The sequence below is a fragment of the Argiope bruennichi genome, chromosome X2, assembly GCF_947563725.1.
Source record: "Argiope bruennichi chromosome X2, qqArgBrue1.1, whole genome shotgun sequence".
Classification (NCBI taxonomy): Eukaryota; Metazoa; Arthropoda; class Arachnida; order Araneae; family Araneidae; genus Argiope; species Argiope bruennichi.
The window spans coordinates 84993968-85006296 of record NC_079163.1 but is presented as its reverse complement, the minus strand read 5'-3'; the positions used below and the strand labels follow the sequence as shown (position 1 = coordinate 85006296).

Here is a 12329-nt window from a genome sequence, read left to right as displayed (position 1 = left end):
CTTTCTGTGGCTGTGACCAGCTGCACTTGAAATTCATGTACAAGGAGCCAACCTTTTGATTTTCACATGCAGCACCAATTTTATGCCTTCAGACGGGAAAGTGTTGATGAAAATAGTATAGTGAATAAATAGTGGTATTGTTCACGTCACTTTTTCATATATAATTTTTTACTGTGAACTATAAAACATAGCTAACGAGTTTAAAAATAAATAATATATCGTATGACAACAAATATATGAAACTATACATTATTCGTCGACTTTTATTATGTGTATAAAATGTATTTTGTGACATGATTACATTAAAATTTTTATTAAAAAGTTGAGTAAATATTAATTGATAGGGTCGTTACTAAAAGATATAAACTAGTCGTTTGGCTTTCTGACCTTGAAGACTAGGTGGAACGGCATTTGTGTTGAAAAGTTTTCGATCTTTCTCGGTGTAGACCATACTTATATGAAGATTTCTATGCTTTTAAATAAATTAATTATTAATGAAAACATAAATGAAACAGAATAAGTGTAACATGTTGTAAAATATTTCACTCTGTTTATTTTTTTGTCTTATGTATGTGTTCAATTTAAGATTGTGCAATATTATTTTCAATGTCTGAATACAAACCGTCCACCTATAACCTAAGAATTATTTGTTTTGTTTTGATTTAGCTTGTACTGTATGGCAACATCTTGTAAATAGTGTAGTTTGTTTTGAATGTGTTTGTCCGTTAATAAAGAGCTGTGATATGCAATCAGGTCGTTAATTGCATTTAAGAACACTGATTAATACACTTTTTCGTGAGTATATCACTCATCTGGAGATCTTTTGATCATTTGAGTGAATTGTAATAGAAAAGGCGTCCGCAACGAAATTTTTACTGACATTGTTTACATTTCTGGCGTTACGCGACAGGACATTGTTTTTGAATACAAACATGTTTAAAACAGCTAAGGGCTTCTTGAAAGAGGACTTGTTGTTTGTAGCTGAAGAAATTGGAGAGACACTGCCTGATAAGGTAAAAATTTCTGAACTGAAAGATATTATTTTGAATAGCAAAGAGTATTTGGATGATCCAGACTTTGTGACAAATATTTTAGTAACGGCCGTGAGCCAGCAAAAACTAAAAGAAGAACAAAAACAAAAGCAAACAGAATACGAAGAAAGTGGAAAAATAAGAGAACACGAACTGTAATTGGCGAGAATCAGAGCAACGTTGCCAATTACAGGTGAGTCTCAAAATACTGTTATATCTGGTGCTAAAAAGAAATTTAATCTGCCAAAATTAGAATTTAGAAAGTTTAATGGCGATATTAAAGATTGGCTGCAATTTTGGAGCCAATTTCAACACATTCATAACGATGATGAAATCGCGCCTGAGAACAAATTTCAATATCTTGTGCAAGCTACTGTAAATGGATCACGAGCCCGAGAAGTAGTAGAAAGCTTCCCGGCAACAGCAGCCAATTATGCCAAAGCAGTTGAAAGTTTAAAAGCACGATTTGGGAGAGATGAACTATTAGTAGAAGTTTATGTTCGGGAATTATTAAAGCTGATAATCTCAGTTCAGAAACATGAGAAAATATCGATGACATCTCTCTATGATAAACTTTAATCTTATCTGAGAGCCTTAGAGACTTTAGGAGTGACTACTGATAAATGTGCTTCAATTCTTTATCCCATGGTGGAGTCTTGTTTTCAAGAGGACTTTTTGAAAGCATGGAATAGAAGTGTTTCTTCGGCAGTCTCAACTGATGCTAAAGACCGTTTAACCAACTTGATGACTTTTCTTAAAGCAGAAACGGAGGGCGAAGAAAGAATTAACTTGGCTATGGCTGGTTTTGGCTTGGGTGCAGATGAAAATCGCCAATCATTTAAGAAAAAAGTAAGAGATTTTCCAATGAAAAAGGTACCTACAGCTGCCAATTTATTGACTACAGCTTCAAAAGAAGTGAAGAAAGAATGTGTTTTCTGTACTGGGAAACACTCGAGCCCAGACTGTTTTCAAGCTCAGAAGATGAGTTTGGCTGAAAGATATAATATTTTAAGAGAGAAGCAATGTTGTTTTGCTTGCTTAACACCAAAGCATACATCTCGTTCTTGTAAGGCATTTTTAAGATGTATAATATGTGGGAAAAAGCATGTCCCTCTTATGTGCGAGTCTCTAGAGGCTAAGAATCAAGATTCATTCAAGAGTGAGAATAAGAGTCCAAATGTGGAAGTTAATATGGCCAACAACACTTCTAGTCCCAGGGTGTTCCTCCAAACGTTGAAATTAAAAATGGTGTGTGGTAACAAAGAAATTTCATGTTAACAAGGTTTCGACTGTATAGGTTTGGCATTTCGGCTGATATACGGAAGGCCTTCTTACAAATAAGTCTATATAAGGAGGATCGAAATTTCCTGCGATTTTTGTGGCACAGTGAAGAAGGAGAACTCATACATTACCGACATTGCCGAGTGGTGTTTGGTGTTTCCAGCAGCCCTTTCTTGCTTGGGTCAACAATCCAATACCACTTGGAGAGAAAGTTGGAAGAAGCGCAGCAAGGCCGTGGAAGATACCCTGAGTGCATTATTCAAAAGTTGATGAACAGCTTTTACGTGGACAATTGTTTAGCAAGCGTCAAAACCCAGTCGGAGCTAGAACGATTTATTGATGTAGCCACGGAGATCATGGCTGATAGAAAATTCGACTTACGAGGGTGGGAGCACTCTAGCCCATCTGATCCAATACAAGTCCTACAATCATCCTGGGAACGATTTGGGACAGACATTGTGATACTCTTTCAATAAATATTCCGGATTTGAGAGAACTAAAGGAAGAGGTTATCACGAAAAGAAATATTCTTGCTGCTTCCCACAAAGTGTTTGATCCCTTGGGGATTACTAGTCCAGTATTGCTACTACCAAAACTCTGGCTACAAAAATTGTGGAAATCTAAAATCGGTTGGGATGAAGAAGTAGATCGAAAAACACGTCAAGATTTTCTGAAGTGGCTACTGGAGCTGGAATATTTGAAGCATGTTAGAGTACCAAGATGGTTACACTGTGATAGCGGATTTGAGAATATTTCATTGAATTTTTTTTTTTTGCGACGCGAGCAAACTAGCCTATTCTGCGGTTGTTTTCCTACGAGTTGATAGTGGAAACTCTGTACACATACAACTGGTGCAGAGTAAAACTAGAATTGCACCTTGTGGAAAAAAGGAAACAACTATTGCAAGGCTGGAACTTCTTGGTGCTGCTATATCTGCTCGTCTTTCTTCCACTCTCTTGAAAGAGTTTCCAACAGACAATGTTTATTTCTGGACAGACTCTACTACTGTGCTGGCTTGGTTGAAGAGAGAAGAACCGTGGGGTGTATTTGTTTACAACCGTGTTCAAGAAATTCGGAAGCTGACACCAGTCAAAGCCTGGAGACACGTTCCTGGATCACTGAATCCAGCGGACTGTCCGAGTAGAGGGTGTTCAGCGAAGCAGCTTTGCAGTTCGAAATGGTGGGAAGGTCCCAGTTGGTTGTATCTTTCGTCTCATGAATGGCCTGTTAGTGATGTTGTAGTAGATGTCAATGAGGAAGAAGTGAATAAAGAGAGAAGAGCTATCGTGACCTCTATGGTGAATATTCAAACAACAGATATAAAGAGTGAATATTTTTCCACCTATAGTAGAAACATCAGAGTAGTGGCATGGATTCTACGTTTTATTCATAACGTTTCAAATGCAACCAAGTTAAAAGGAAGCTTAGTCTATGAAGAATTCAGACAAGCAGATATTTTGTGTTTCAAGTCCATGCAGTCAAATGCTTTTCAAGATGAGAAACTTCTTGCTAAAATGCAAGCATTTAAAGATGAAGATGGGCTTCTGAGAATAAGAACCAAACTGGCAGATAGTTGTGAGAAGGAAGATTTCAAGTTCCCAATTCTCTTACCTGCCAATGATGTTGTAGTGAAATTAATTCGAGAGGAGCATATAAAAGCGATGCATGCAGGCTCTTCAATATTACTCGCCCGGCTTAGAGAGAAATTTTGGATAATTAGAGCCAAAAGATTAGTAAAGAAGGTTCTTTCTGAGTGTGTGATTTGCAAGCGTTATAAAGCTAAACATCTTGAAGTGCCCTTCGCTCCATTGCCTAGAGATAGAGTTACTCAGACAAAGGTATTTGAAGTAACAGGAGCAGATTATGCAGGTCCTCTTTATATTAAGTCGAAAGGAAAGGCCTGGATTGTTTTATTTACTTGTGCTGTCTACAGAGCGGTGCATTTTGAATTAGTCCGATCACTCAGTACTGATACTTTTATTCAAGCCTTAAGGCGATTCATTGCGAGAAGAGGCAGGATTTCAGTACTTTACAGTGACAACGGTACTAATTTCGTAGGGACAAATAATGCGTTGCGAGCATTAGATTGGGATAAAATTGCTGTGTACTCAACTGCTCAGAAAATCACTTGGAAATTTATCCCACCCACAGCAGCCTGGTGGGGTGGATGGTGGGAGCGTATTGTGAGAATGCTCAAAGAGCTTTTACGTCGAGTGTTAGGAAAATCTATTATAAATTATGAAGAACTCCTAACCATCTTATGTGACTGTGAGTCAATAATCAATGCTAGACCGTTGACATACATACAAGATGATCCAAATGAATTGCTACCTTTGACCCCAGCCATGTTTATTCACGGAAACAGCAACTATGAAACGCCAGATTTAGATAAAGTAGATCGATCTTCGTTGGTAAAGCGCACCAAATATTTGCAGAAGTTGCGTGAAGATCTTAGACAAAGATTTAGAAACGAATATCTTGCTCTTCTGGTCCACAGAGGAACAAGGAAAAGTGATGTTTTAGAAGTGGGCGATGTTGTACTGATTGGTCATGACAATATTCGACGCATTGACTGGCCTCTTGGTGTTATCTTGGAGGTTTATCCTGGCAAAGATGGTGTCCCTAGAGTAGCGAGAATTAGAATCTCCCATGGTGAGAGGATCCGTCCCTTCCAAAGGCTTTATCCATTGGAAGTGTCAGCAAAAACTGAAATTGATGTTTTGAAGGCCCCAGGAAAAAGTGGCTTATCTGTTGAGAAGACTCCTGATTTACCTACTGACCATGTTCCTGATTCACCTACTGACCATGTTCCTGATTCACCTGCTGATCATGTTCCTGATTTACCTGCTGACCAGGTTCCCAATTCTCCTGTTGAAAGGACTGATATTTCTGAGGAGATACACCATACCAAAACCAGATTAGGAAGGACCATAAAAGTTCCTCGTAAATTGGACTTGTGAACTCCTTTGAATTTTACAGATTTCACGAGGAATTAAGTATTATAAATTTCAATTTGTTTATATTGCAAAGATCAGTTTGTAACCCATCACTTTGCAAGGTGGGAGTATGTAACATGTTGTAAAATATTTCACTCTGTTTATTTTTTTGTCTCATGTATGTGTACAATTTAAGATTGTGCAATATTATTTTCAATGTCTGAATACAAACCGTCCACCTATAACCTAAGAATTATTTGTTTTGTTTTGATTTAGCTTGTACTGTATGGCAACATCTTGTAAATAGTGTAGTTTGTTTTGAATGTGTTTGTCCGTTAATAAAGAGCTGTGATATGCAATCAGGTCGTTAATTGCATTTAAGAACACTGATTAATACACTTTTTCGTGAGTATATCACTCATCTGGAGATCTTTTGATCATTTGAGTGAATTGTAATAGAAAAGGCGTCCGCAACGATATTTTTACTGACATTGTTTACAATAAGTTTATATAATTCCTTGTGCTATATTCTACATTTTCCTAATGTAGTAATTAAATGGATCGTAATTTAGGGTATTTTGTTGTATTTAAGAATTAAATTTTTGAAGCATGAAGTAGAACCAGCTTTTTGCCAACATTACTACTAGATTTGAGTTTGAACCTCTCCCTTATTCTATTCATAATTATCACAAGCAGTAGATTATCAAATTGTATGTGATGTGTAAAATGATCACAAAAGTCCAATATAGTCAACTTTATTATCAAAAGACTTTGAATTCTAGGTGTGATTTTATCAACGGCGGGCAGGTACACTGGGTTGAATCTAGTCAAATTTGTTTAGATTCTAATGCTTTCACTCCAAGTGGTTTCCGAAGTTCAGAGAATAATGGACTAGCTCAAGTGTTTTCTTTCGATATGAAACGTTTGCTTCATGTAACGCGCAGTGTTGGAATATCAGACTAAACACTTTTGTGGCCTTGAAATGTGATATTCATTTGCCAAATCAAATCAAAATAATGCATTACTAGGCTTATTGAAGAAATCCATGAATTAAGCTCTTTTTATCATCAACAACTGATTCGTTATCTACGATTGATTGTATCGAGTAGTTGTCGTCGTATCCTTTTCGGTTTCAATTTGCAATCTTAAGAGGGGACTTTTTTACACTGCATAGTTATATCTCCTCTCATTTGTATTAGTTAATGAGTATCTATTTATAACCAAATTAGATTAACGTATTTTTGTCAACTTAGAACCTGGATAATTTGCTAATGAAAATGCTTAATACAGAATCAGAAAGTTAATATTCGAAATAAATCTAGAGTTTCGAACCACAGCTTGTAACTTGGAATTAGTTGTAGTTAAAATTTCCAACCTTTTCTATTACCAGTTATTAGATAAAATTTTCAAACGAAGTCGGTATACTGGTTAATTAATAGAAATTCTTTAAACGAGGAATGCAAAACAAAAATTCCTTATAAGTTATTTTATTTGATTCTTGTATACCATGGTAAAAGCTTATGAAAACACATTGTATTCCGAACCTAAATAATATAAATAAAATTTAACTTTATCACTAATTATAAGTAATGTTTATACATTATTTTTTTTTTCAAAATAAATATTTAAATATATAATTTGTCTATATGTTTTTAAATATAATGTCGTAAGAAATCTTTTGCCATTCAGAAACTAATTAGATACTTATGACACTTTGCTGGTCGCATTCGTCTGTAAAATTCATTAAAAATTGACGCTATTACTTTGAAATAAGAAAATTGTATGTTTTAAACCTAAAGTATTGCGCATTTAAATGTTCTCCGTAATGTTACATATTAAAGAATGAACCCTATTTAATATATTTCACTTTTATATATTCCTGTCAAAAATATCAGAAAGGGTATACCCAGCTTATATATCGGTATACTTTTTTCAATGGGTTTTATTTATAATTTTAATAAAAATCGTTAACGTAAATCCTTTTTTTTACGATTTTTTTTTGTTCCAGAGGCAAATTGTCACTTTTTAAAAAATATCTTTTTTTTCAGTAAGTTTTTTTTTTTTTTTTTTCATAAATAATTTTTTGCGATAAAATGACGAGTTGACCGTACATTGATGTGCTACAATCGTCAAGTGACTTGAGTTGTTGTTGAAAATTATAAATTAGTTTTAGATTTTCAGTATATTGAATCTGACAATATTTCATCTCTTTTTACTTGCTCAAAAATCACAGATCATTATCACTGTTGTTTACTGTTAGAACTGCTAGGTACAAGTCGCAACAGAATTCTGTTTGTTATTTGATTTTATTCTTGTGAACATTAAGTGTGAACGTCAGTCAATATTTATTTTTATTAAAGGCAAACCATATTGTGGAATAAATACCTTAATGAATAAGCGTGTGCAGATTTGAAATTGAGCAGAGCAATTATGAAGAATCAGAATCTTGGAACTCTTGCAAGAAAATCTTCCAAAAGATACCATGTCTGCTACAAGAATAAAATTAGAAGCGACACTCCCTGGCAGTGTAAACGGTGCAGGAAACGTTTGCACCTTTCCCAAAGAAATATTTTGAAAAATGCCAGATGCTTGAAGACTATTATGTACACCTTATTTAAGTCACTTTAACTTTTTTTCGTCTTTGACTTTTTTTATATTCCATAGTGAACTACAATTCGGTCTAAATCAGTATAATTTTAATCAAAACAATGCGTATGAATTGTAAGATGAAACATGATTTTTAACACTAGATTGCCCAATAACTGAGAAATAACCGAGTTTCTTAATTTCGTTTAGAAAAAAATTATATTTGTAATAATACGATTTTTTATAATTTATTTTGTATAATGATATAAATGCATTTATTAATATTTATATTACCATCCACCCCACAGATATATGTATGTATTATTCCTATATATATGTTTCTGATAGATATATATCCATTATTTCTGTATTGCTTAAAAGTTGTCATTTTGACTACTTGGGAAACCCTGGGTTAAAAATTAAATGGTTATTTCGTGCATTGCTTTTCATAATTTAATCTTATCAACAAAGGTTAATGCAATTGCTGATGTCGAAGAAACTGTGCATTTCTAATATTTATTAAAGTATGGTCAACCAGTGAAAATGCAGAAAAAAAAATGTAGAAACTAAAATGCATCCCTTTTATTACACCGATACTGACGTTCAATCAATTCTACGATTTTATTTTTAATTGTAATTATACTTGTTCTATTAAAAATTCCATAACCCTCATCTTCCCACTTATTAACATCAATATCGAAAAGATGTAGCAAAATATTTGAATAAATAGTTCCTTGTTATTTTATATAATATATCTTAAGTTCATTACTCAAGATCAGTTAATTCTGCTGCATGAATTTTAGTGTAATATCGGCATTCTATGAATTAACATTTTCAGACTAAAGTATTTCATCAACTACTTTTATTAGTTGGAGTAGTTATATTACATTAAGAAGTGTAGATGATTGTCGTTAAAAGTAATATTTTCCATAGGGATAGGGGGGGGAGTCTTGTAAAGCATATAGCCCCTCTGGTCTCTCATCTTCCACTTCAACCAAAAAGAAAATATTTAAAATTATTTTAATATTCAATGTTAAATTTATTAGACTTTTTCTGTCTGATTTGAATTTGAGAAAAAATATTCTAACATAATAAGCAAACTATTCCATAACATTTTACACTCTAGAATTAAAAATATTTACTTACTCATTTTATCCTCTATTTATTCTTGCACACGATTCTGTATTGCATAATTTATCAAATTATCAGTGAGAAAAATGCAGTAACTTGTAACAATTTTTGGCTGAAATTCCCTAAACCTATCGACCTGTATTGCAATCCCCACTTTAAACTATGGTTGAAGATGAGAAAGATGTCAGAATCCTTTCATCATGTTATTAAAACTTTCATACTTAACCAATTTATAATGATTTGAGCCTCAGAAGCTCTAGAAATATCGTAGATTTTCATTAGAATTAAGACCCTTGATTTTTGAATCCCAAGACTGAGATTCTTTTAGCAAACTAAAATATATCAGAAGAAATTTCTGTTGTGTTAATTTACATCATAATTTTTTAAAAAATGCCAAAATTTGCCTTTCAGTAGAAAAAAAAAGATTCTTTGTAATAATTAGGATGTCGGTTATGAAGAAAATAAATTTTTCTCTACTGTATTGTTAGAATAGTCTTATTAAAACATTTTCGTCGCTTCTCCTCAACGGGTTTGAATTAAATATTAGCGACAATTATGTGACTGCATGAAAAAAATTTACAATGTACGTTTGCAAAATGTATTAATTTAACATACATCTTGTACTTTAAGATGTATGTCCTAAAATGTGTTAAGTCAAAGTGATTTGATTATTGCTTGTACGCGCACAAGGAGTACAAAGAAGATTGATGTACTATACACTTGAAATATTAGTTGCACTCAAACTTATGTTATTAAATGTTAGTGGTTACATTAATGTTTAATAAAATAAGTTTGACTTTCATAATTCAAATGATTTATAGAAATGTGGAATTTTATCGAATCTCGCAAAAACTTCGAAATAATGCCCGTTCTTGCCCATGAACTGCTGATAAAATGGATTGATGGAATAGCAAATGACGCGTCAAAAGATATTTGGGCGCATTCTCTCTCAATGTATGCTTCTCAACTTGTTGATTACAACTACTCTTGAGCTAGAAACATTTTTCATGTATCCCCACAAAAGAAACACATTGAGATGACTGTCGGAGACAACGTGGGCCTTTCCACACTACACCGTTCATCAGAATTCCATCAAGACAGGCCCTCAAATTGCGATAATAATAGATTCCATTTTGTTAAAAGTAATTTTCTTCATTCTTAAAGATCTCTTGGATGAATGACATGATGCATTTCTGCTTTAAGTTCAATAAAATACCAGCAGTCACAGTATTCTAGAAGAAAAAAAGCTGACAAATTACCTTAATCAGTTAACACTGATAAACTCATATGATGCCTCACTGTCAAATGAGGATTATTAGTTGTCGAGTGATTATAAAATACGAGATTGATTACGAAATCATTTTTTTCAAAAAGTGCTATTTTAATGTACAAATATCAATAAAAATTATTGTATTGATTAATCATAATTATGAAACATTTGATAGTTGTCATGATCTTGCATTTAGTTTTATTAATTTAAGTCACGAAACTTTGATGTATGTTATTAGCTATTTATGTAATGTTTAACCATTATGTGCTAATTTTTTTTATACCTTCTGTTTTTCCAAGAATGATATCCTATGAAGATCAAGCTAAAACTTTTGGAGTGGAAAAAAAATTTAGAGGGAATTACTTTTCCCCTAAAGATTATTTATTTGAATACACCTGTATTTTAAATTTCGATATTAATGACTCTAGATATGACTTTTTCCCTTGTTTTTTAAAATTATTTTTATTTTCTGGATAGCAAATGTGTGGTTTGTCATTTACTGATAAGGCGCAGGTGACATTATCTGGCGAATGTTGCTCCCAAATATGTTTTGTTCTCTTTTATGGCTGCACAAATCCCTCCAGGATTTATTTCTTTATCAGCTGAATTTATTAATAACATTTAAACCTTTTGTTCATGAAAATGCGTTAATTTTGGAACTTCAAAATCAGTATTCTTCAGCACGATTCCTTCAAAGAGGGATACTATCTTCAAATGTTGCTTTGAGCAATGGGATGTATCTTTGTAGAAAGGATTTTTTTGAAATGTATATACGTGTATTATCTTTCAACATGTATTATCTAGTTACACAAATTACACATAGATAACAATAATTGGTAGATGCATTTATCTGTTATTTCTTGAATGTTGATTGAAACTTAGTATTGAATTTCTTGAAGTTTAGTATTGTAGTTTCCCCTATTCAAAGTGATTTCGAGTATCTAGAAAATACTGTATAAACGCTGTAATGCTGTCAGGTTTTTCTTCTAAAAATAAATTTAAAATGTCTTCTGTTTTTCGAATCCTCTTTTAAGGTTTTATGAATAGACATAGAAAACGACATCGTAGTAAAAGGAAAATAGATGCTCCTGACATTTTAGCGTTAAGAGGTAACAAGTAAACAAAACACTGTCTATTCTCAAATACATTGCACTTTTGCCTATAAGCCAGGAGACATTAATTCGGAAAGATAAGGATGAAATGAAAGACAATGCGTCTAACGGGGACGGAAGTCAAAGTCAATCTCATAAAGAATTCTGGAAATGCGCACATCTTATTGTACATCATTCCTTTGCGGAGTTAAATCGTCCTGAAGTTCTGAAAATGAGCTGTACGTGTATTTATTTCATCTTTTTAAAAACAAATATGCTGAGAAGTGAACAAAATACCAGTAGCCCTTTAATATTACTAGGCCACTATGAAATGAAATTGTCATTCGGAGTCTAACGAAAGTTTGCTTTGAGATTCAGATCTAACTTCTAAGACAAAGTAAAATATGATCTTAGATATGTATGCATTTTTGAGTTTTTGTATAACACTTATGGTAATTAAAATTCATTATAGTTATATGTTTCCATCAGTGGTTGCTTTTGAGAATTTTGCATTTACAATCCTATGCTGTCTTTATCTGAAGAAAAAAGAATGACACTTTTGCTTCAATTCCACCTTGGGGCACCTCATATATGAAGAAGAAAAGTTGCCGTAAAGTAAGCAGGTTCTAGCTACACTGGTGGGAACAAAAACGGCGTGCAGTTGACTTGCCTCCATTTTGATTACGAGTTGTACCTCTTAAAGGATGGATGGAAGTATCGGTTGCAACGTAATAGGGTTATTTTGCATCCACCTCAGTGCTTGATTTAATTTAAATGTCTTAGCTGCAGTTCACCCAGATTTCCTCGGGCACTACAGTATGGTGAGGATAGCTTATTTTTGTATTACCGTTGCTTCAATACTAAAGGGATTCGGTATACCAATGATTTTGATTTTACAGTCGTGTAAATATGAATATGATGTACATGATAAATATAATTTCCCCTTCAGTGTTTCCCCGGTAGTGAAATGCGTGTTCGAATACTATCCTTATAATTACGCACT

General features: G+C 33.3%; 1 protein-coding gene across 1 annotated transcript; it reads left to right on the top strand.

Annotated features, from left to right (window-relative positions):
• The first annotated feature begins 1676 nt into the window (after window positions 1-1676).
• Window positions 1677-5272, top strand: LOC129959813 (uncharacterized). Its single transcript, XM_056072704.1, has 3 exons — window positions 1677-2263; window positions 2329-2770; window positions 3170-5272. Exons 1-3 carry the CDS (start codon window positions 1677-1679, stop codon window positions 5270-5272), a joined length of 3132 nt encoding a protein of 1043 aa, XP_055928679.1.
• The last annotated feature ends 7057 nt before the right edge of the window (window positions 5273-12329 follow it).